The 25,375-nt window shown below is 53.1% G+C and overlaps 2 protein-coding genes across 3 annotated transcripts in view; one reads left to right on the forward strand and one right to left on the reverse strand.

Moving 5' to 3' along the window:
* On the reverse strand, window positions 1–25,252 carry ITPRIP (inositol 1,4,5-trisphosphate receptor interacting protein). 2 transcript variants are annotated; one of them, XM_081268178.1, is made up of 2 exons: window positions 24,909–25,252; window positions 1–4,343 (listed from the first exon to the last, which is right to left on the reverse strand). In XM_081268178.1, exon 2 carries the CDS (start codon window positions 4,328–4,330, stop codon window positions 2,660–2,662), a length of 1,671 nt encoding a protein of 556 aa, XP_081124304.1. In that variant the 5' UTR covers window positions 4,331–4,343; window positions 24,909–25,252; the 3' UTR covers window positions 1–2,659. The 2 variants fall into 2 exon arrangements, with proteins under 2 accessions (XP_081124304.1, XP_081124303.1); XM_081268177.1 differs by lacking the exon at window positions 24,909–25,252 and adding an exon at window positions 4,989–5,006.
* CFAP58 (cilia and flagella associated protein 58) overlaps window positions 25,118–25,375 on the forward strand; it is a gene marked incomplete at both ends in the record, with an annotated part of 105,432 nt that continues 105,174 nt past the window's right edge. The window contains one exon of the mRNA XM_081268244.1: window positions 25,118–25,290. Within this exon, the coding sequence (XP_081124370.1) occupies window positions 25,118–25,290 (173 nt within the window). The remainder of the gene's footprint in view (window positions 25,291–25,375) is intronic.

The following is a 25,375-nucleotide window of genomic DNA, read 5'->3' on the forward strand; positions in this document are numbered from 1 at the left end:
CCTTGAAGTATGCAGTGTACTTCCCCAATCTACGCAAACTCCTGGCCTCAGGCTGGCTCTACTGTCAAGAGGTGCATCACAGCCTGGAGCATCCTGCCCAGAAAGTAGGCAGAGGCCAGGTGCAGTTAGTATCCTTTAGAAAGAAATGAAAGTCCTCAGAGACAGAGGGGGAGGGATGTCCTTAGTGGAAAAGTCCATGTGCCCTAAAGGGCCAGAGCTCCTCCAGTTACAAGACAGTTTCTTTCTTCAAACATCGGAAGCTTCCAGTGACTTCCAGAGCCTCCATTTCTTTGCACACAGGAGCTCTGTGAAGTAATGTCCGGGGCTGGAATCTGCCCTCCCAGCTGGCTTTCAAAGGCCTTTCTGGACCTCCGCAGGCAGCGCAGACACAGCCTCAGAGACAGAAGTCTTTCAATTTGTTATTTTTAAAAGTTTCCTGAAAGTGTAAGAATAAAAGGGGAGCGAAAGCTTCTGCTTGTCAATAGGAAATCCACCCCGTCCCCAACACTGCCCTGGGAGACACACAAACTTCCTGAAGTTGAAAACAAACTCTGTGCCCGTTTCTCCTCCCTGTGAGAATTTATTGATTTATTTATTTTTAATATAAATAAGGCAGCATGAAACACCGAGAGCCCCACTGCGTTCTGCTTCAGAAGCAGCTTCGGTGCACAACAGACCACGGTTTCTCCACCGAGTTCTGCACAAACAAGACCCTGGGGCTGGTTTTTGAGTGAACTTTCTCCCGAAAGCAAAGGGGGACCTGAGGGAGATGCAGGCTTGGCCTTGGCTTCTGGAGGTGGGTTCTTGGTGACTGGGTTCTCTTCAGAGCACAGCAGGATAAGGATGAAGGGAGAAAAGGCAGAGGTTACAATAAATAAGGAAATCTGCCCTGATTCTGGAAGTGAAATCCAGTGGGATGGCTGGCTCAGGGTTGCTGTGATCCACACCTGAGCAGGGTCACTCCCTGGGGTGCCAGGTGGTGGCTGGGGGGCCCGGGGAGCCCAAGCACGAGCTCAGTCCAGCTCCTGCTCACACAAGGCCACTTCCTATGGGATCTGCTGCCCTGACTGCAGCCGTCTTCCCACCAGGATCTAACGCTGGTGGGCAAGTGGTCCTTCTTGAGCTTTCCGGGGCTAGGTGAGAGAGCATTCCTTGGGCACAGGGAGGTGCTCTTCTCTTCAGGTCGCAGTAAGCTTGGACACCCACATCGAGTTAGTTATGCCATCTGGGAGGCAGGCATGGATGGCATGAATCCTGGAAGAGGGACCTGGGCGTGGCCTGGCTCTTTGTTCTCCATTCCTCTTTCTCCTGAAGTGATGCAGAGAGGAAGTCTCAAAGGGCCACTGAAGCACAGTGGAGAAGAGTCTCCTCAATCCCGTGAACGAGGCCTGCAGAGGAGCCCAGTCTAGCCTCAGGCTCTGGTGCCTACTCAGGGCCCATAGCTCTCGGCAGGACAAGGTGGCCCCTGAATTCTGAGGGCTGTGTCCTTGGTGCCCACACAGGTCCCCAGTCAGCCCAGCCAACACCAGGCTTTTAGGTCTGGGTTATCTGTATGGTCAGGAAGGCCCACGCAGAAAGGGTGGGCTCAGGGCAGTAAGCGAGTCCCCCTGTAGTGAGGAACTGGGCAGGAGGTGGCTTTGGGCCTGTGGCCCAGAGCTGGGTTTCCAGAGCTCTAGCTTCCAAGCCCACCCTGCCCTAGGACTGAGAGCCTGAGGACACTGCAAGGCTATGGCAGTCCCTACCCCAGGGCTCTGCCACCTCCTCTGAACTAGTCCAGATTACAAGTCCAACCCTACCTCCCTGGGAACCAGGCTCTGTCCCTCGTCCCAGGCAGCCTGTACCTCTCTTTTTCAAGATCAGTTTCCATCTGCAGCATCTGCCATCCCCCTACCACACTGATGAGCTGAAAGGATGGAGAGAGGTGAGAGGCGCCCAGCGCGGTAAATGGCACCCAGGTGCCATTGGAACACTTGGGACACACAGTGCTAGCAAAGAGGTCTGGGAAGAGGTGCACCTGAGTGAGAACATGGCCAAAGCATCAGCCAACTTTAAACCCCCTGCCACCAAATACCCAGCTGAGTGTAGCATGAGCTACTTGGAGCCCCAGGTTTCTACCTGGTCTCTTCTTCCAACACTATAAGAAGGGGCAGCCACCGTGGGTCATAGGTTGTGGATTCCCACATCTGTCCTTATTCTTATTTTGCCTGAAGATGGCTGGGGCCCAGCATTCCTGGACATGGGGTACAGGATCTAATCGCGGGTCCCTGGCAGCATTCATGTGGAGCATCTGTTGATACAGAGCATAGGCTGGGCCCGAGATGGAAATGGATTACGCTCAAGGTCAACGTCGGCACTCTCTCCTTCTCAGTCTCCGTGGAGTGTTCTGTCACCTTCTTGTCCATCTGTGGTAATCCAAGAGCACTCTGCAAAGAACCAGTCCCCAAACCCAAATGATAACTCTGCCACTGGGCCTCAGCGGCAGGGAAGCAAATCAGCATCCAGCTGGAATTCTGTTTCCTCCGCCCGCGGGGCCTGGCTTCCCGGCAGGCTGCACCTGGGCTCTCCGCCAAGCCTACCTCGATCCCTGGGTGCGCTGCAGAGCCCAGGCCACTCCGACTTTCGAGACACCCTCCCTCCTGGCTCTCAAATTCCACATACTCTACAAGATGACAGCTTTGGTGGACAGGCTGGCCTGACTGGAGGGGACACGTAGGGAATATTCACTGACAAGGGTTGGGGCATTCTCGAGCATCTTATAGAAGGAGTCCACTGTCCTCCGGTAGAGACCCCGCTGCAGGACGAAGGGCCGGAAGAGGTTGAGAGGCTCTGCCCTGCGCACAGCCTCGGGGAGTCCCAGGGCCTCGGGGACCTTGCGGTTGCCCACAAAGAAGTGAAGGAGCTTCTTCTCCAGCAGGCTCTTCTCCAGGAAGCAGAGCAGCTCCTGCAGGCGTGAGTGCAGTTGCGCCGCCTTCCAGTCAGAGGCCTTGCGGGAGAGCAGGAGGTGCATCAGCGCCGTCTTCAGGTGGTAGGTGCTGAGCCCGCTGGCGCCGAGGCCGCAGGCGCCCTCCATGCCGCTCTGCTTGGAGAGCAGGAAGGAGGCGATCTGCAGGCAGCTGAGGTGGCAGGCCCCCTCGGGCAGCCCCTTGGAAGTTATCCTGAGGAAGTGCTGCTCATAGACAGCAAAGGACAGGAGCCAGTCGGTGCTGGAGGCCGGGGTCTCCCCAGAGAGCTCCCTGGGAAGGTGGGAGACAAAGTGCAGATCAGAGTTGTCACTCTGGATCACAGGAATCAGGTTGAAGGGTATGGCCTTGCCTGAGCGGAACATGATTTTGAGGGACCCGGGGGTGTCCAACTGGCCAAAGGCAAGGTCAAAGTCGAACTTATGGGCGATGCGCTGCCAGGCTTTAGTGAGGGCCGTCTGGAACCACTTCATGACCCGCATGGTGTCCAGGTACGGGGATTCTGGGGCACACAGCAGGTCCTCCATCTCCCTGCAGGGCTGCGCCCCGCTCTGCTTGGCGTGGAGGAGGCACAGCATGTCCTCTCCGAGCTTGGTCTTGCCACAGATGCAGCCCAGCGGGTCCCCGTCGGCCCGGCCCACCTTGACCTGGCCGTAGCCCTGGCGGTCCAAGGGCACCGAGCGGCCGGAGCAACAGAGCTCCGGGTGGAAGCGGTAGGGCTCCGGGGGCGTGAAGGGCACGAACAGGTGGCACAGCAGTGGCCTGTCCGCCGGCCAGTTCTCGTACATGCTGCCCACACCGATGAAGTCCTCCACCTCCATGTCAGTGTCCCGGTGGCAGAGGCTCCTCAGGGCTGCCAGCAGGTCATCCACGAAGCCTTCCACGAACTCCCGGGTGCGGGCGGCGTCGGCCATGGTGCCGCGGATACCGTGCTCGTGAAAGTGGCCCAGCATGGCCTGACTGGGTAGGGTGACGCCCCGCAGCGGGGCGCTCCCCAGCACCGGCAGCTCATCCTCATCCCCACCGGGGCACTCAGGCAAGGGCCCGTCGTGGTGGTCCTGACGCCACACCTCGATGATCAGGAAGAGGATCATGCAGAGAGTGGTCCAGAGGTTCAAGGCCAGCGTCTCCTGCTGCTGCTGGCCCTCCTCCGCCACCTGCTCCGGGGCCTCCTTCTCGGCTGCCATCCGCGCCTCCTCCTCCTCCAGGCGCAGCCGCTCCAGCTGCATCTTCTCCTCGTGGGCCTGCATCTTGCGGATGATCTCCTGGTCGTTCTCTGGGACAGTGGCATTCTCCCGCGGGAACAGCAGCGGGTGGTTGACGATGGCCGTCACCACTACCAGACACACCCGGAAGAGGCCCAGGGCCATGGCTGGAGGTTTCCTGGGAACAGAGAGACCACAGGTCACACACTACGCCTCCCTAATGCACTTGTCCCCAGACCCTCGCGGCCCCACCCAACCCCACTGGCCCTTGCAGCTGCCTCCTGTGTCTTCAGCCTGGCCCAGGAGGAAGAACTCAAGGCTTCCTGGGGCGGACATCTGTCTTCCAGGACATTCTTTCTGCTGTTGGTAGAACCTCCCTGACCCTAGGAGCCAACCCTTTTCTGCTCTAGGTCCTTATGGGGTGGGTGTCCCAGGCCCAAGACCATCAGGCTATTCCACACTCATCCCCACCTGCGGCCACCTGTGATGGGTTCTTCAGTGAACACGTGGCCTAACTTGAGCCCAAGGAAGGACTTGCTGGGAGCACTGGGAGAAAGACTTGCCTTATGGCTAGGTTGGGTGACGGGGTCACAGCTGCAGTGCTGGTGGCTCTCCAGCCACTGGGGGCGGGGTGGGGGAGCCTGCCTGAGGAAGATGCCAACACAGAGGAAAGCAGACCCCTGGATCTAGCTATGCATGAAAGCCATTCCTTTTTCTTGGTACTGGAGATTGAACTCAGGGTCACTCGACCACTGAGCCACATCCCAGCCCTATTTTGTATTTTATTTAGAGACAGGGTCTCACTGATTGCTTAGTGCCTCACCGTTGCTGAGGCTGGCTTTGAACTCGTGATCCTCCTGCCTCAGCCTCCTGAGGTCCTGATATTACAGGCATGTGCCACAGTGCCCGGCTGCGATTCCTTTTTCTTTAAGTAAGTTTGAGTTGTTTTTCCATCCCTCAAAATCAAAATAGTCCTCAATCAAACATCCACTGCTATCCCAGTGGATTTCATCTAGTGAATTCATCTTCCTGCAATACAAGTCAAGTCTAGTGGTTAAGAACAAGAGGCTCTAAAGCTAACCTTCTCACTAAAAGCTGTGTGAGACTCTGGGCATGTTAACTCATGTCTCTGAATCTTGGTTTCCTGGTACAAGAGGAAGAAGTATCCCACAGGGTCATGGTATTGATATCACTAGTTTCCTCTCATAATACATCTGAACTTGGAATCTGATTTCTTAATTGTGAAAGGTAATATTCTATTCCCCCATGAAATTTTTAGGCTTTAAGTGACTTACAGGGGAGGGCTAACAATCTTTGCTATTCAAATTGTGATCCACAGACTATTGGTTGCAATATCTCCTGGGAGCTTGTTAGAAATACATAATGTCAGCTGTACTCCAGGCCTCCTCCAAAATCTGTTTTCTTTTTTTTTGCTTTTGTATATGTCATTTATGTACGACATATCATACATAAATGGAGTATAATTTCTCATTTTTCTGGTTGTACATGGTGTAGAGCTACACTGTTTGGGTAATCATATACGCACATAGGGTAATAATGTCTGCTTCATTCTACTATCCTTCCTATCCTCACACCCCCTCCTCTCCCTTCATTCCACTCTGTCTAACCCAAAGTACCTCTATTCTTCCCTAGCCAGCCCCCCCTTATTGTGAATTAGCATCCACATATCAGAGAAAACATTTGACCTTTGATTCTTTGGGATTGGCTTATTTCACTTATCACGATATTCTCCAGCTCCATCCATTTACCAGCAAATGTCACGATTTCATTCTTCTTTAAGGCTGATAACATTCCATTGTGCATATACACCACATTTTCTTTATCCATTCATCTGCTGAAGGGCACCTAGGTTGGTTCCACAGTTTAGCTATTGTGAACTGAACTGCTATAAACACTGATGTGGCTGCATCACTGTAGTATGCTGATTTTAAGTCCTTTGGGAATAAATTGAGGAGCGTTTTTTTTGGGGGGGGTGGGGGGCAAATGGTGGTTCTATTCCAAGTTTTCTCAGGAATCTCCATACTGCTTTCCATAGCGGTTGCACCAATTTGGAGTCCCATCAGCAACGTATGAGTGTACCTTCCCCCGCATCCTCACCAACACAAAATCTGTATTTTAACACCATCCACATTAAGGTCTGGAAAGCATCATTTTACAGTATAGTAGTACCCCCATCCAGCCACAGCTTCATTTCCCAAGGTTTCTGCTACCTGCAGTCAACTGTGATCTGAAAATAGTAAGTGGAAATGTCCAGAAATAATCAACAACTCATAAGTTTTAAGTTGCAGCTATCTGAGTAGTGTGTTGAAATCTTGTACTGTTTGACTCTTTCCTGTCCAGGAATGAATGAATCATATTTGTCCAGCATATCCACCTTATATATACTACCCTCCTGTAGTCATTTAGTAGCTCACTGGGTCATCAAATTGACTGGCAGTAATGCAGTTCTTGTGGTCAAGTTATCCTTATTTTACTTAACAGTGGCCCCAAAGTGCAAGAGTAGTGACCCTGGCAATTTGGACATGCCAAAGAGAGGTAGTAAAGTGCTTCTTTTAAGTGAAAGGATGAAAGTTCTCAACTTAAGGAAAGAAAAAAATCATATACCGAGATTGCTAAGGTCTATGGTAAGGGTGAGAGCTGAGTATGTGACTCAGCTTGCCTAGCATGCATGAGGCCCTGGGTTCAATCCTCAGCACCACCAAAAAACAAACAAAAAAAAAAAGATTGAAATAAAAAAAGGGTGAATCTTTTACCTGTGAAATTGTGAAGGAGGAAAATAAATGTGTTTTGCTGTTGAACCTCAACCTGCAAAAGTTATAGCCCCAGTGTGTGATAAGCAGAGTAAGTTAAGATAGGAAAGGCATTGAACTTGTGTATGTATAGGAAAAGCACAGTGTAGATGGATTCAGTACTATCCATATAGAGTTTCAGGCACCCAGGGGGGTCCTGGATACATCCCCCTCAGGTGGAGGCACTTCTGTATATTATACCCTCTCCTCTGCTCAGCAGGAATCTTGGGAATAATCTGCCCTTTCTCTTTCCACACTAGTCTTGTTCTTTTCCTCCTGGGACCTCAGCAAAGAGCCAAATGGCCAAATGCAAATCAGTGAGGTCATGAGGTTGCCACCGGACAACAGAAAGAACCCAGAGGGCTTCTCCCATCACCCTGCTGGAGAAGCCAGCATTGATTCTGGGCAGGAGCCCCATTCCCTTTGGCTAGAGCCCTGGACCCTGATTTGCATGATGGAATTCTTGCCTTTACTGTGCATAGAACAGGGATTTGTCACCAGGTAAAGATACCTTGGCAGGATGTCCCCAGCAAGGGGCAAGATGTAAATTGCCTGAGTTGGCTGCCAGCCACACTTGGGCCAAGCTGCTGCTCAGATGTGACACTCAGCTCCACCCCGTATACAGCTGGGTGTGTCAGGAGGATTCCAAAGAGTTGGGAGAGGTAGCTGCCCTCCACGTGGGGACCCAAGTCCAGAGTCTGAGGTGAGCTCTGAAGCACTCACGCATGGGTTTCTGCAGAGCAGGAAATGGGAGAAAGGAGAAAGTGGAGGAAGTCAGACTGAAAGGGAGACAGGGCAGCTGGCCAGCGTTTTGTCCCCACGCCAAGGAGCAGCATGCTGGATAATTGCAGAAACAGGTCAGCCCTGGTTTTGACATTAGAGAAATGGTAATGGAAGGTTTGCCAGGGTGGTCCACAGCAGAGCCATGAGCCTGGCCAATGAACAGGTTTCCGAGTTTGAAGGTAAAGGCGTGGAATGTTGACATTGGCAGTAGACAGATGATAATTTGGGGATTTGGATGTCCTTCAGGGCCAGTGACTTTTGGGCACAGGAGACCTTGACCAGACACAGGGATAGCCCTGGCAACTCCCAACCTAGGAGGGAGTCAGTTTCTGTCAACTCAGGGTAGGATGCCACTAATTGGTGCCATCACCAAGTCCTAGACTAGATGGGGAAGTCTTCTTCCCTCCACCCATGGCTTCCACTGTGCCTTCTGGAGGAGAATGGGCTTCTAGAAGCTTTTCTGTATTGGGGCTGGCAAGGTTCAGAATGCCAAACCAAGACCTGGAGGAAATAGACTGGGTTATAAGAACTCAGCATGTACATGTATCTTCTCTGAACCTCAGTCTCTTCATCTGTCAAATGGAAAGAATAATACCTGCTGTTGTAAAGCCTAAACAAGATAAGGCACATCAAACACTTAGTGAAATGTCTGCCCCTGTGTGAGTTTTCTTATTAAAGGGTGGCTATGATGGTATGGGAATACACAGTTGAACCTGCCTGATGGGAACTCTGGCAGGATTTAGGTAGCCCCTAGTGACACTGATAATAGTAGGGTCACAAACGGGACTCCATCTGGAGCACCTGGGAAACAGTGGCACAAAATGGAAGGTACCTGGGCTGTCGACCTGACCTTGAACTTGGGTCTTGCCCCTTGCTGCGGGATCTCGGGTGGATCCTTCAGCTCCTCTAGGCTACCTGCTTTACCTGTGAGGAGTTCAGAACTGTCCCTCCTGTGAGATCACGCATCTTGCGTGCTCAGCACAGTGCCTGTTTTCTCACCAGCCAAGCACACTAGCCCTGCCCCAGTGCCAGAGGCATGAAGGAACACACGCTCAAAAGTGCTTTGAGAGCACAAAGTGCTCCACTGTTCTTGCTTTTCCCTGGCACTTGGCTGGGTGCGCCCTGCCCCCCAGCAAAGGGGGAGAAGCCCTGGGAGTCTGGGATCTCCTGCTGACTCACCTCCTCACATTAACCATGTCCAGGGATCATACCCAACGTGCTCTGCTCCTCACTGAACTCTGCACAGCCTGCCTTTAACTGCAGCACCCGAGGGATGGGGAGGGGTGGGGAGGGGTGGGGAGGGGTGGAGAGGGGTGGGGTGGGCCAGGGTGAGGCAGAGAACTGGACTGTGGCTGCACATGCCCATCACATGTGGCTGAATTTGAAGCCCGTGTGGTGCTCCTTCTCCCACCAAAACCAAATTGTACAGGACATCTCCTTAGCAGTCCCAGGTCAGAGGGGATGGCTGAGGGCAGGCATGTTGACATTTGGAGACTGCGGGGGAGGGGCAGGCTTCTTGCAAACCATGGATAATGTGCACTTATACACTCCCGTGCACTCGCGTGTGCTCCTATGCACACACATCCCTCCTCATGGGCTCCTTTCCCCCAGTCCAGCCTTGCTCCAAAGCTCTCACCTCTCTGGGGATGTCTCACACCTGTGGTCCATGACATCAGCTGGTGGGTTTGGCCTTGAGAATAAACCTGGGTCATTTGGTGGCTTTGTCTGCTTGTCAGGAAGCTGACAGGAAGCCTGTGAATTCCTCTCCACCCACGCCTCACCCACAGAGAGGGTGGCTCATGCGGTTCACAGCTAAACTTAGCTTGGCAAAGGGCCAGGTCACAGGCAGCAGGGGTTGGGGGGAGATGCTGACCTCTGGGTGCCTGGGTAGAGGGCTACAGTGGTGGCCAGGACCAGTGCATTACCAGACCCTTACTCTGAGGCTGATCAGAAGTCCAAGACCCTGGAGGAGAAATCCCATACTCCTTACGAGGGTCCCCTTATCCTGCACCTCGAGCCTTCCAGCACTCCCCACCACAGCCCCATCCAAAAAAGACCACTAAGAGTTGTCTAATATCCACAGCATCCCCCGAAGCCCTCCCTAGATGCACTGGGCACTGAACACAGGGACCACTATAACCTAAGAAGATTCCTATTTCCCAAATGGCTTCCCCAAAGCCCAAGGAACTAAGGAATTTTCTAGCAAAAGTCATGGCCGGGCTGAAACTCAGGCCCCTCTGCCCACTTCTGTCCCCGCTAAGCTTGGGAATATGCTGGATGCTTCAGGATGGCCTGAGCCCCAGCAGTAAAAACCATAGGGGAGTCGGCCATGAAGTTCTGTCACAGACAGAAGGTGCACTGGATCATGAAAGGCAATGACCTACAGCTGCGAAAACGCAGAGGAGGGGAGTTTTATTTCTGTTCCCTGGGGTCCTCTCCTTGCCCAGAGACCTCCCCACCTACTGGGAAGATATTGATGTGACCCCTTGGCTCCAAATCACCTCTCCTCTCCTTGCAGACAGAATTCTACAAGCCCATGTCCAGCCCCACGTCTGCTCATCACCCCCCATCCTCCACCCCAGGACAGCCTGGCCTGTGCTTAGCCATAGAAGTGCCCAGGGATTCTCACTGGCCCCGAATCCCCTCTGGGATAGTGGTTCCCAAACGCCTGCAGTAACAGCACCCCTGGCAACTTGAATGTATATTTTTGGGGGCAAACCCTGGCTTGCTGATGAGGCATTCCAGGGGCGGGGCCGGCGGGCATGTTTAATGAGCTCTCCAGGTGCTTCTAAAGTCCACTGGGGTCTGAGGGCCACTGGGAGCACCAGTTCCTCCCGAGCCAGGTTTCCAAGTCAGGCATCCTCTGGGAGGGAGGTGGGGCTCCTGAGGTGTCCGCAGCTGGGTCCTGGAGCTTGCCAAGGGCTTGCCCCTCACCAGGCCCATCAGAGGCAATTAGCTCTGCTAATTACAACAACAAATGTAGCCACAGCCCCGGCGTCACCTTCAGAGCCCAAAGGAGCAGCTGCTGGTTTTCTTTATAAACTAGAATAAAGGAGGCGGCAGAGGAGGGCTGTGTAGCCCAGGCCTGGTGGCGTCAGTTGGGTCCCTCTCCCACTGTCTAGGTTCTAGGGCCTCCAAGAAAAGGGGAATCAAGCAGACCCAAACTGTCACAAGCCTGGCCTTGTCCTGGAGTATCTCAGCTCATCAGATCCACAGTGTTTGGAGTGAAATAAAGCTACAGATTCAAGAAAGTCAGAATTTAGTCGTGCTTGTCTAAACCCCACTCACAGATGAGGAAACTGAGGCCTAAAGAAGAGACATGCTTGATCCCGAGGGTTGGGTAGAAATGGTCGAGGCAGGCTGGCCATCCGCCATGGACCCTCCCAGGGATTCTGGGCAGGAATTTGTGCACAGAAGGGAAGCTGAAGATGAGGATGTTTTCCTTTAGAACCATTTACAAAGAAGAAGTTGCTCCACGTCAGGCATAATACTAGGCACTATGCGTATGTCTGTCATTTAGTTTTCAGAACAGATAGACTGAGGGACAGGGAGCTTCACTGTGTGGCCTATAAGATGGCGGTACATGTCTGTGTGGGGGCCGCACCTTGGCAGCTGGCTTCCCCCCTCGACTATCCCTCCGGCCCCTTCAGCAGGCCCTTGGGAACTGAGTGAGCCCTGCTACCTCTTGCTGCCAGGGGGCGCCACTTGGGCAATGTCAGAGATAACCATCAAAATCATCCAGGTAGGTTGTCCCCAGGTTTCCAGGACCGGGAGAAAGGACAGGTTTACCGCAGAGCCTGTGTTTGGCCTGAGCCTTGGTTTTGGAGCCCATGGCTGGGCAGTCTGAGCCCTAGTGGGACTCTCTGTGACCATCTCATTCCTCCCTCATGCTCCTCTCTAGCAGGGCCCAGGCCCTATGCTTCCCATCAGGCCAAGATCACACTCCTCTAAGGGCTGGCCCCGGGAGCAGACTGGCTCTGGGAGCAGACCAACCTCGCCCTTCTCAGAACTGCCCCAGCTCGGGCCACCTTCCTGCTCTTCACTGTGTCAGTTTACCTGCTGGACCCTGACTTCCTATACGGTCATGAACCTGAATGTCTTGCAGCTCCTAGGGCACCAAGCATGACCTGGACACAACGCAGCTGCCAACACGTCAGTGGCAGTGGATTTACCATGCCTTTGTGGGGAGATGGCTGGGGCAGATACAGCTGTGCAAGTGACATGTCTCTACCAACAACTTCCTTGTTGCCTAACTCAGGACAGCAGCACCTCATCAATGGCTGGGTCACAGCAGCTCCGAAGGCAGAGCTGCTCACCATGACTGAGAAGAGAGGGAGGGAGAAAGGCCCGAGAGCTGGCCCACGCCTCAGCAAGGGCCATAGAGACACAGAGCTGCCACCACCACCACCATGGTGTCCCCAGAGGGGACCTCACTTCACCTGCACCCCACATGGGGCCAGGGAAGAGCATCTGTAGGGGCTGGGCCCTGACAGGCCTCAGGACCCAGCAGGAGAGGAAGAGGAGGGCAAAGAAAGGAAGTGAGGAAAGAGGAAGGGAGGGGACCTGTTGAGAAAGTAGGTAGGAGGGGTGCAGTTCTGAGCTGCCAGCTCGCGCTCTTCCCAGCATCCTGCAGCCCCATGCCCAGTCATCCTTCCTAGGGATGGGGGCTGTGAAATCAAGTGCCTTGCAGGACCCAAGGGAAAATGAGCCAGGCTGCCATGGGCGATACTGGTCACCTGGAGGACCCACAGTTCACTTATAGGGAGAGCCACCACAACACACCTTGTGTACCCAGAAGGGCAAGATCTTTTTTCCTTTGAAGCCAGTAAACCTGGATTTTATCAAAATCCTCCAATTTTAAAGTGTTGGCTACTATGTCAAAAATTCTTTAAAAACCACATAAGCCCAATAAGATATTTCTGTGGACCACCCAGGGTCCTGTCTGCAGCCGTCCACGTGCCACTGCCAGTTCTCCTCTCCTGCCCAGTGCCTCCGCCCTCAGGAAGCACACCTCCAGGTGACTCCAGGCCTGGGCTCTCCTCTCTCCTACCCCTCAGCAACCACGGAGCACACCTACCATTTCCTGTGTCCAGAACTCCCTAAAGCACCCCCCAACTCAACCTTTTCTCCCAAACCCAGTCTGGCCTCCACTCTGGGGCCTTCCAGTCAGCCCCGGTGGCCACACTGGGAAGAATCACAACCAGCACTTGAGGACCAACTCTGTGTCAGGGCTGAGCGAGGGGCTTTAGGCTAATGCCAGAGTGGGTTTCCTCCCACAGCCAAAGCCTCTCCAGGGACTGGAAGGAGGTGACTCTAGTCTAAGGGTTACTCACTGAGGAGTGCTTGGCATTCCAGGGTCAGGTCTGTGTTCCCAAGGACCAGAGAGCCAGGGCTCCTGCAGCCCCAACTCAGACCCCAGATTGAGTAGGCCCATGATCTCAGAGGACCTAGAGGTCAACACTGGACCCTGGTGTGGGTGGCATAATAGGACAGAGGAGAGGGAGAGAGCAGAGAGGAGACCCCCCACTCAGGTGGAATACTAAGGAGGTGAAGGGAACACACACTGGGTGGGGAGGGGGCCTCCACAGTCCACAGGTGGGCACTGGCTGGACTCAGGAAGTACCTGGTCACATGTTCTTGGAAGAGGAAGGAGCTTCAAACAAGTCACCAGGATGGCCACTCCTATAAGGGTGGCTGGGAAGCCAAGGCACAGGAAGGACAGCAGCCTGGACTCTGCCAGCCAACCCGGGGTGGGAGAGCCACATTCTTCCTGTTCTCCTGCCTTTGGCTCATGCCTGTCCCTTGCTGAGCAGAGGATGGAGAAAGGAAGCCATCCATCTCCCAGGAAGGCTGGGAGTCCACCATCCAGACACCCTGCTGACTCCCCAGCAGCAGAGGCCCTGACCCCAGGACAGCACAGAAGCCAGTGTCTGGGGATGGACAGACCAAGGATGGTGTCAATGGCTGGGCTGTGGGCAGGGGAGAGGCTGGACACGAGGAGCAAAATGGTCAAGGGACAAGGAAAGGACTCCCTGAAGCCGGCGTCCTGGCCCATGTCCCTTTCCTTTTACCCAGTCAGTGTGAGGGTTCAACAGCAGCCACCAAAAAGATGTGTCACTGTGCTAATATACCCAGACCCTAAGGAGGTGACCTTATTTGGAAAAAGTGTCTTGGCAGATACATTTAAATTAAGGGTCCCGAGATGAGATCATCCTGGATTACCCAGGTGGTCCCTAAATCCAATGACCAGTGTCCTCATGAAGAGACAGAAAGCAGAGAAGGCAATGGGACGGGGAGGCAGAGATGGAGGATGAGACGCTGTCACCGCGGGGGAAGGATCCCCTGAGAGCTGTGTGGACGCCTAGGTTTCAGACTTCTGGCCTCCAGAACTGTGAGAGAATAAATGTCTGTTGTCTTAGGTGCCCCAGTTTGTGGTAATTTGTCCCAGCAGCCTCAGGAGACCGACACAGCCCTAATGCATGATGCACCCTCTTTTCTTCCAGCCAGTGATCCCCACAGACTCTCCCTGTTTTGCTGTGCTTCTAGTCTCCCCAGCCTTCTCTGCTCAGGTCTTTACTCTGCACTAAAGCCTGGGAATTCCATGTGAGACAGGGCTCTCACCACCTGGCCAGCAGAGACTTTGGGAACCAGCTCCTCTGAGCTCTCCTTAATACCCATCCCACCTACACCCAACCCCAAAGTTTCCCTGCCCCTCTTCAGTGGAGTCCTGCTTATATGTAACACAGGTCAGCACTTCAAGTCTGTTGTTCAGGGCCTGGCCTGCCCCAACCAGCCTCAGGGACCTCTTGGGTTCCTCTCTGCCTGGCCCAGTCACTTTGGATCATCTCTAGTCCCCTGAACCCTCCTGCACATCTCCATCATTCCTGCAACACCCGTGCCTCATAGCTCTGGACCAAAACCCTACCCATCTATTCTCATAACAAGCCATCCCAGAAACCACTGCCAAGGATCCCTCCCAGCCCCTCCCCATGCCCCAACTCCTAAGCCAAATCCTTCTTTCTTGAAAGGGATGGAAGAACAAGGGGAAGGAGACCTATTTATTAAGTAGGCAGGCAAACATTTGGTGTCTAGAGGCATCTCCATGGAAGTGACCAGAAGGTAGCAGGCACCCAACAAAAACTGGTTCCCTGGGCCTCCATCCCTAGTTACTGTGACTATCCTCTGAGGCAGTCCTGAGGCAGGGTACCTCAGCCCCTGTTACAGGCTGCAGGAGCCCAGTCCAGCAGTCTGCTCAAGGTCACCAACTGACCATGCTCCAGGCTGTGTCTGCCCTGTGGGCCCATCCTGCTTGTTCACCCATCACCTTCCTGGGCTGGAGCTCCTCCAGGACAAGGGCAGGGTCTTTGTTCATCTTTACAGTCCTCCAAGCACCTGGTACAGAGCTGCTCACGGGCCATGGACACGCCATCCTGGATGGAGGTGCCTCCTTCAAAGAAGGTCTCCACAAACACCGACCATTCATTGGCCAGGAGAGTGAACATGGCACAGTGAGCTGGCACGGAAGGGCCTCCCTAGACCCCTGCAATCCCGCCTCGATTTCTGTGTGTGCCACGCAGGCACTTATTACAGAACCGCTGTGCTCAGCATTTCCCAGCTGGGTATTGGCTTGGCCTGGGCGAAAGTTCCTCAGAGGAGCATTTCCCAGCTCCTGTGGCCTCACCTCACCCACAGGGTGCTGTACAGAGGGAGCGTTAATACCCACCCACCGGGGCAGAACATTCCAGGGCTCCCACATCGTGCCCCTTCCTCTGTCTCCTGCCACGTTCCACATGTGTCCTGCTTCCAAGCGCAGAACCCAAGCCTCTATCAAAGTCAGGGCAGGCAGGCAGGCAGGCAGGCAGGCTCCCTGGGTGGGATGCAGGCTCAGGCTGCCCGCTAGACAGGGAGGGCTTGGGCACAACCAGGGAGAAAGCACAAAGGAAAACAAAGCCCTCCCTGGGCCACACCCTGCCCCACCTCCCCCTCCCCCTCCCCCAGATGAGCTGGGGATGGAAGGAATTAGAGGGCTGCGGGCACCCAGCTGCTGCTTTCCTTTTGATCCCTGGATGGGAACAGAGCCTGGCTGGAATTCTCTACCTGCTTCTATGGCATGGGGGAGGATGTCCCCCCAGAAGCTTTCCCTAGCCACAGAAAGGCCAGTTCCCTTACCCCTGGCCACCCTAGCTACCCTCTCTTACTCACATCCTGGCCACAGCAAAATCCCAGTTTGTTCTTCCACCCTGGTCCTTCGGCTTAGTCCCCTGAGGCTTAGGCAGTACCTGACACAAAGCCTGGCCCCAGCTGGGCTAGGGAAGGGGAGAAGGGGTGAGGAGGAGAAGCTCAGGAGCTCCAGAGCAACACACACACACACACACACACACACACACACACACACACACACACACACACACAGTTCTGCATGCCTGCAAAGATCTAAAACCCCTTTCATCTTAGTAAAGGGGAAGAACAAGCAGCACAAAAGCAAGGGGGAGGCCAAGCAGTCATAAAACACTAAGAGTTTTGGTGGCTTCTTTGACCTGGCTCTGCTGCAGGAACCTGGTGTGAACAATAGAGCCAGCTGCCTGCTGCCCTCCCACACCTGTTAGTCACAGCAAACCAGTTCTCCTCCTCCCAGAGAGCAGACGGTAAGGCTTGGAACAGTTAGCAAAACTGCTCCCAGAATTACCTACGACTACATGGAGTCCCGCTCCTTGTGAATTGTCCCAAACAAACAACAACCACAACCACCTACAGCCACACTATTTCCCAGCCACAGGGATGGTGTGGTATCACTGATGCAGGAGTTATGCGTCCAAATAATGCCCAGTGAATTCATGATCCCATGGCTGGTCCTCAAGCAACCACTGCTAGTGTCAAGTTCACAAGTTCACTGGGACCTACTCCTGCCCTCAAGGCTACCCGGAAAGAAACAGCCCAAGAGTCTTCAGCTCAGAGGAGCTGAACCATTTATAGAGGCTTAGAGAAGAGGAGTTAAGGAGCCAACTCTGCAATCTGATGGTCTGGCTTTGAGTCCTGGCTCTGCCATTGCCATGACAATCATGACCCAGTCCATGGCCTTGTGCACATCGGCCAGGTGGTGCACAATCACATGCAGTGCTTTGTAAGTGACATGCTCTTGTTGACACTGGCAGTGGTGATAAAGTCAGGAGTCCCTCTGATTTGTTGAATTATTCTATTTGCAATTTAAGGACTCCTCTGGGAAGAAGGGAGATGACCAATATGCTTGAAGCTCCTCTAGAAGGCTGGGGACAAGGACTAATGACAATGACTACTAAGTTGTCTCCTCTACCTCTCTGTCTTTGAAAGGAGAAGGAAGTCTGGTGACCTAGGAGGCTCAGCAGCGTCACTGACAGCTCCTCCTAGTACTAGGTTCTGAGCACCCAGCACTAAGAGGAGGAATGTTCCAGGAACGCTTGCTGAATGAATGAATGAATGGACTCAGGACTCCCAGGAGCAGTCAGAAAAGCAAAACACCAACAGCGCTAAGTGTCCTAGGCAATGTGAGCAAAATCCTTTGCCTGGGGACCACCTGTGTTTTCCAAGGAAATGTCCCAGGAATGAACCCTGACATAGGCTTATCTGACTCCTAGCTGCCTTGCCCTTTGACACCTAGTTTCTTGCTCAAGAGTCAGAGAGAAATTCAAGATAAGTGCAGGATTACAGGGTCCAATACAATTGTGGTAAAGCAGAATGAGCAGCAAGTCTCCCTTTCTGGAGAACATTGGACAAGCCTCCTGGCCTGAAACCTCTACATCCAATACATAATATTTGAGGCTTAAGCATAGTGCAAAGTGCTTTATGTGTGTCATCCTCAGGTTGAATCTCAAAGGCAGGTATTTATCTACATGTACAGATTTGGAACCGGAGGCATGTAGTAGTGAGGTTACTCATCAACAGCACACAGTCAGGATTTGAACCCAGTCCTGTCTTTCAAGCCTATGGGCTTCCCATGATGCTGCACTGCTCAGTGACCTGGCATCTTGGAACATTAGATGCATTCCTGTGGATTCCCCTTCCCCACACTGTTTAGGGATGGGTAGGTGACAAATGAGATGAAATTTGGGAATAAAGAGTGCACTTGAGTTGGGTGCAATGACACATTCTTGTAATCCCAGCCGCTAGGGAGGCTGAGATAGGAGTATTGCAAGTTGAAAGCCAGCCTCAGCAACGATGAGGTGCTAAGCAACTCAGTGACACCCTGTCTCTAAATAAAATTCAAAATAGGGCTGAGGATGTGGCTCAGTGGTTGAGTGCCCCTGAGTTCAATCCCCAGTACCCACAGCATAATAGGAAAGGGGAACAAGGTCTCTTCTGACCCTGGCAGGCTCGTCAGTGTTGGGTGAGTCCCTAAGAACTATCATGGATAAAAGGAGGACATTTGGAAGTAGCACACAGGGTGGGGCCCAGGCATTCTCTGCTCTCCTTCTCTCAAGCCTCCAGCAACTCCCTCCAGAACAAAGGCCCCTTTCATGAACTTCAGGCGGTCCCCTGACTGCTGCTAAGGCTATTAAACAGGCTCCTGGGAGACCAGTGTGTTAAGAGCACACTTGGTGCACCAATAGGCAGGCCCCAAATGATGACCACGCCCTTCCTGACAGATGGATGCAGGTTGGAGATGCTTCTGCATCCCAATCAGGGAAAGGAGGAAGACACAGTGGCCAACATGTGGGGCAGCTTCAAAGTTGACCCTCTGCCCTGGTGTGAGTGGCTGCCATGTTTTCCACCTGCAAGCGAGTTCTTCCATAGTCCTGGGCTTTGCATTTCCCCCAGGGACTCCATCTGAGGATCTCAAAGTATGCTGAAGGCTATCTGGGTACTGGTTGGTCCTGTCCATTTCAGAGTGGGAAACTGAGCTCTGTCTGCTAATACCCCAGAGCTAGTCACAGCAAGAGGGGACCTGGGGCTCCGGCCTGGAGTTGGTGATCTGCCTGATGTCTTCTCCACTTTGCTACTCAAATCTCATGGGATTCTTTACCCCTCCTTCATAGTCACTGGGTTATGGTATCCAGGCAGATGCCTGAGGTGGCAGGAAGAGTGTGTTAGGCTGTGGAGGCACAGATCTAGGTTTGGATTTTGCTCTGTGGTTTTTAGTTCTGGGACTGTGGGCAAATCACTTGGCCTCTCGGAGCCTATTCTACCCAGCCTATACCTACCCAGAAGGGATGTCGCAGCAAGAGAAACAAACGTGTAAAATCCTGAGTATGGGGCTTTGCTCAGTAAAGGAAGCCAATCCCTTTTATAAAGGTTATTCTGCTTTTAGGAATAAAAGGTCATGACCACTGATTTGGGACCAGTTTTGTCAATGGAAGCCTTATCTGCTAAAAATCTCTACTAAGCATACACTAATTTTCACTTATGATTCTGAAAAAGTCATGTTTGTACAATTACTTCAGCTACTCACAGGCTGGAGGGATGCCCAGTGGCATTCAACAAAGATCTTGAAGGGACACCATCAAGTTGAAAGACAAGGTAATTCCTGTTCTGAGACCTTGTAGAGACAGAGTTTCCCACCTCCCTTCCCTGCATCTTCATCCCTTGTGTTGGCTTGTGGTGCTTGCTTAGGAATTCTTCCTGAAGGAAAGCAGTGGGTCTCACCTTAGAAGATGTGGCTGCAACCACCAAATTAAGGGCCTCAGAATTGCCAAATGAGCTTAGCTTTGAGAAAAGTGCCGTCTTCTGGGTGTCCCTTTGGTGGGACACGGTAGACAGCCATAGTTGTCTTCTTTAACCTCACTCTCCAAACACCCAAGTTTATCTCAAAGGTGACCTCCAATGCTCTGCATGAGCTAGTGGAGACAAGGGACTTCACAGGTTTAATTGAACCCATGTAGAATTTCATGGGAAACAGAGCTGAGTGACAGGCGCTCTATGAGACTTTCTAGTTCCATCTGGTACTACTACCTTCTGGGGTAGTGGGTTGCACACATTCTTGTTTGTGCTTTTGGTCATGAAGCTCCATGAGGCCAGAGTCCCTAAACACAGTGCCATGCCTATTATCACAGGTGCACAGTGATGGCTGGGTCAATGAGTAGCCCCCACAGTAAGAATGTGGGCGTCCTTGCATCTCATTTTCTTTGGGTGGTGAGGGCGAGGAAGCTGGAAATTCCCTTTTCTAATGGTTGGCCCATGACTGCTCTGGCCTGAGCTCCCCTCCCTACCTCAAAGATTTAGGCAGCAGAAACCCCTGTAGGGAGTCACACTGGGGGAACTAAAGAGACCAGGGCCCTCAGCACTATGTTCCTTACCACAGACTGAACCCAAGGCCTAAATACCTACCACCATCTGGCTCATGGCCCAGAACTCAAAACTGTAGCCCCAGAACCCCAAGCCCCACAGCCCACTCTCTAGCGGGCCTCTGAGAAACACACCTGTGGAGAGGTCACAATGTCTACGTCCTTTCTCTTCAACATGCGTCTTACAGTTGACATTGGTCTGTCTCTTCCTGTTTGCCTTAAGGTGGAGGTGTTGCCTGGGCAACAGTGATGCTACCTGCCAGGTGCTTCTATTCCACTGATGTCACCGGAATGGGCCATGTGGATGGAGGGGAGATGTACTCCCTACAGGAAAACATCAGAGATCCCAAACTGTTCAAGAGGACCCTAGAGGCCTTTTGAGTACTCTCAAATGACCCTCTTCCTCTCCAGAGGACCCCCGTCCCTCTCCCCTTCCCTGATGCCTAAGATAGGCCATGCTTCAAATATGACTCCTCCTCCAGAGTCCCCTGAAAAGTGAGGGCAAGAAGCTTTGTCCTTGTCTCTGAAAAAGTCAATTGAGTGGGACACTGAGGATCTCCTTCTGCCCCTCTGGGACTGTCTAGACCTTTTGGCTTTGCCCCTCATTCAGACCTCAGAGGATGAAGCAGCACCCTGACAAGGGTGCCCAGCCCAGCAGAGATGCATCTCCTGGACGACCACTAAGCACTGAAGAGCTCAGCCTGCAGGCCGGCAGGGCAAGGCTTAGCACTTCCTATGCACCACCCAACTCAATCCTCTGATGGTCCTGACAGTTCATCCCCATTTTACTAATGGTGAAAATGAGGCTTGGAACGGTCAAGGAACCTGCCCAGCTACTAACAACACCTAATTTCCAAGCAGTGGAGCCAGAACTCAACCCAAATCTGCCCATCCCAAAGCCCATATGGTCACCTCCTGGGGCAGCTGGAGAAGGGACTCACTAAAGATGAGTTCTGAGGGGGCCCGACAGAGACTAGAGGGACCCTTTAAACTCCAAGAGGCCAGCTAGGCAGGACAGGTGGCTTGAGCAGACACTGCAAAGGACTGCTTCATCCCTACGCACACACAAGGATGACAATAAGCTGGTCTTGATTTTACTACTCCCCGGGGTCTCAGTGCTAATTAGGGACACTTTCTTAGCTCTGTGCTTGGCTTCTTCTTCACCCCCTCCCCCACAGTTCACCTGATTACCCTCTTGATTTGCATATAGCATCTATTCCTGCAGCCTGGTTCTACAGCCCTGGATTTTACAGTAGTTATTTACCATATGCAAATGTAAATCTATGCAGCTGAGAGATAATGCTTACAAAGCACTAAACAAATAAGCAAATATAACAAAAAGCGCTACATTATGTAAGAGTAAAGGGAGAAAACCTACCAGGTAAACACTGCCTTGGAGGCACTAACCAAGGAGACAAGCAGGGGGGATCATTGGCAAGAGGGCCACAGAGGTAGACAGAGTTCTGGACCACTGGCTATCAATGCCCCCCGCCCCCCCAGCCCCTGCCTGGCTGTGACTCCAGCTTTGCAAAGCAAGTTTCCCATGTGGCTTCCCCAGGATGCAGGAACGGACAAGATGACATTCAGTCTGTGTGGTGTTCACAAAGTCTCCTTGCAAACTAATAAACTAGCATTCTGACTTCTACACCCGCTTTCACAGGGTGATTCAGTAGCCTGAGCGCAAACCACTCTGAAAATTATATAAGTACGATTTGTAAGTGGGTGTAGCTAAGAGCCAGCCCCTGGGACAGGTGAATTCTGGGCTCCAGCCAGCCTTCCCAAGACACTACTTGACTTCCTCAGTGGCCAGAAACCTCTTTAAGTGCCCACGGACAGCACGATTTACAGTGCTCAGTTCTAGCTCACTAAGTGCTGAGGAGAACAGTGGGGAAACCAAGTGATTATCTCCTTGGAGGTGGGGGAAGAGGGGTTTAGAAGGTCAGGACAGCATATCCGGTCACCCTGACCTGCTTCCACCCCAGGAAGACTCCGCGTCCTGCACACCTTTTCCCTCTGCACCACACCCAGGTGACAATTACACATCACCCTTGTACCAGGCCCCAAACTGGATCTGCCACCTCACCTCGCCCAGTAATGAAGACCATCTGATGCTTGGGCTAGGCTCCCCCGGTCAGCCACGAGGCCAGGCTCGTGTCTCTCCTCCTATCATCAGGAGCTTCCCATCCTTCCACTGCCCGGGGTAAAAGGCAGCTGCTCTTTCCTCCTTCACATAAGGGAGCTTTAAGTTCCCATAACTGGCTTTAAGTTTAACCTGCTTCTCTGAATGCTCAGCAACTGTACCTCAGCTTCCAGGCTCTTGAGCACTTGGCTTCCCTCTTCCCTCAGTTTCTTTATCTGTAAAGTGGGGCTAAGAAGACCTCATAGGACAACTGTGAGGATTAAATGATACAGGCAGAGTGCTTTTGAGAAACCAATAAATAAATAAATAGATAAAACATCGTTCTGGAAATGTTAGGTCAAGGTCCTGCACCCTCAATAATTGGTTATCAGGGCTGCTGTAAATGTTTGTACAGATAGTGCACTGCTCAAGGACACACCGCCAGGGTAACCCAAGGATAAGTCCCAACTCCATGGCTCCGAGGTCCTTATTTCTAAATGTCACCCTCTTGCTGAGAGGAGAAACTTATTCTAAATTACACAGGGGACTGGAAAAACTAGCAGCAGTCCTCGAGGATATCTCAGCCTCGTGGCTCTACCCTCCTCCCCAACAACCATGAATGAGGAAGGTCCAACATGGACGGATGGTCTTGGCCATAATTCAAGTCCTGCTCCTTTGGAGCACCGGCCCCTCCCTCGTACATGTCTCCATTCAAGCCCCACAGGTTGCTGCGCTGCCTCATTCTTGACTCCAAATGTAGAACCAGAGTCCTGGATTTGAAGGCCCCTGTGGCCAATGGCCAGAGCATGACCAGCAGAGCTCTGGTTGTGAAAAGTTCCTTCTTATGCTATACTGAGATCTGTCATTGTTTCCTCTAACCAAGGAGTTTCTGAGGCCAGAAATAGTAAGCCATTTTTCTTTCCTCAGGTTTCCATGCTTGGGACATATGAAGGATACAGCCATGTCCCCCTGTGCTTCCCATTCTGGAGTGCACACCAGTGGTTCTATCTTCTCCCTCACAAGACACACTTTGCAGATTGTTCCTGTCCTCCTCTGGATAGTTCTACTTGGCAGTGGTGTCCCTCCAAGAGGTGGCATTGAGAACTGGGCTAGTGCACTACATTGGCTTGACTCTACCCCTGTGCAGCCCCATGCATATGGTGCTCACCCCTGTCTGCCCCTGAGACTGTGCACCCTCTTCATCAAACAGGAGCCCCCAACCATCTTTCTCTTCATTAACCAAAAAAGTAAAAATACAAAACCAGGTTCCTTCCAGAAAATACCTTCTCAGTGGGCAATTTTCTCCCCCAAAGTTCCTGCTCCTTCTTGCCTTCTGATCAAGTTCACCTACACACCCTTTTAGTTTCTCTTTTGGGAGCTGCAAGGCCAGAGAGGTAACGACTTCTGGGAGGACAACATCAGGTTAAAAGTCCACACCCTTGCCCCCTGGAAGCCTGAGCTTGAAATTGCTGCATCTTGAAAATTACCCAGCACTTGAAAATAAGCTTCTCCATCCACCCAAGGAGAGCAGGGAGCGGGTAAATTAAAAAAAAAAAAAAAAAAAACACCCCATGGTTACCCACAAGTGGAAAATCTGAGGGCAGAATGGCCTGGAGCAGCAGCAATACACAAGGAATTAGCAAACAATGAGAGCCACTTAGGCACATCAGGCTGGAGGGAGTACCCAACACAGCCACTATGTTATTAACTAGAACGTGAATGACATCAACCCAACCAGTGTCTGCCTGCCACCCCATTTTTCCTGCTAACCTGGACCTGTCAATGCATCAGCCCTGGACTCTAGCTGGCAGCCTCTGTGAGGTAGAACTGGTTTGTAAAAGGAAAGAGCCCTGGTCAGAGGAACAACAAAACAAAAGCGAGCCCTGGATTGATTTAGATGCTACCAGTACCTGGTCCTCGTCTAGTCTGGAAGGGAGGGAAGATTCTCATGGCAGGCAGAGGGGCCGAAGGCACAGTGAGGTTCTGGCCTGGGTCGATTATTTTCCTTTCTTGCTCCGCAGCATTTTTGTTTTTAAAGAAGAGCATTTCGGATGGGGCGTCTGGTCTGAGGCTTTCGAACCCGCTCACCGTGCATCCACCGGGCCAAGACAGGGACCCGGCAGAGGATGGAGTAACAGGAGGCAGAGGCTATTTATAGAGCCAAGAGAAAGTTCCCTCAGCATGGGGTCTACTCCGCCAAAAGTCTTGAAAGAGGAAGTGGCGGGGGCTTCATCCGGCCCGAAGCAACCTGATTGCGCAAATACTATAACCAAGAAGAAACCAACTTCACTTCTAACTCCTTTCTCGCTGGAAGAGAGGGACGGCCAAGGAGCAGGGCGACCCAGCTTTTTTTCGTGCCGCAGCACCTTGTTCAGCCAAAGTAACGGATGGTCCCGCACTAGGAACCTACACGTGGTCCCGCGTGGGGCTCCGAGGCTCGGCGCGCCGGGAAGAGCGGCTGCAGGCCGCGCCGGCTGCAGCAAGCGCCCAGCGGTGGGGTTGGGAGCCGAGGGACCGCGTGCATCTCCAGCGCTACGGGAACTGGAGGTGTGACCGCAAGAGACCTCGGCGCCTGCCCGTGCGCGCGCACTTTAAGCGGTCCCCAAAGTCGGCCCCTACTTGGGGTGGGCGCAGGCAAGTCTGGAGCGCTCCCCGCTCACCCCCGCTCCTGACTCGGGCGCCGCTCGGCGGAGTCCTGGGTCCCCATCCCTCCCTTTTTGTAACTCGCGAGGCGCCTGGGAAGCAGCAGAGCCTGGAGCTGCGGGTCCCCGACTTACGTTTGGCCTTGGGAGCGCTGTCCCGCGGGAGGCCCGCGACAACCCGGGTTTGGCGCGCAGCTCCGAGGGGGGCGTCGGGCTGTGCGGGCGGCTGCCGGAGCGCGCGGCCGTGCAGCTAGGGGGACGCTGGCGGCGGGACCGCGGCCGGCTCCAGCCTCCTAGCTCCAACGGCCGGGCTCCGCAAGGCTGTGGAGTTACTCATTTCCTGGATGTCACGGAAACTTTTCCCTCCTTATAAGAACAAAACACCCGCCTCCACGGGCCACCGCGGAAGCTCCTTAAGGAGGACCGCGCGGATTAGCGGGGCCCGGTCCAGGGTCAGCCGCGGAGATCTGCCCGGCGACCCCCGCAGGAAGGCCAGACGACACAGCAGAACTGGAGAGTGACCTGGCGAGACAGGATGTGGCCACTGGAGTAAAGTGGGAAGCGAAGACAGGAGGGCGGGGAGGACGCCCTTAAAAGCCGGT

Source organism: Spermophilus citellus, assembly GCF_964194105.1.
Source record: "Spermophilus citellus genome assembly, chromosome: 15".
NCBI lineage: Eukaryota > Metazoa > Chordata > Mammalia > Rodentia > Sciuridae > Spermophilus > Spermophilus citellus.

Coding starts and splice junctions, on each gene's coding strand:
- ITPRIP (XM_081268178.1), bottom strand. CDS start 4,330: ATGGCCCTGGGCCTCTTCCGGGTGTGTCTGGTAGTGGTGACGGCCATC.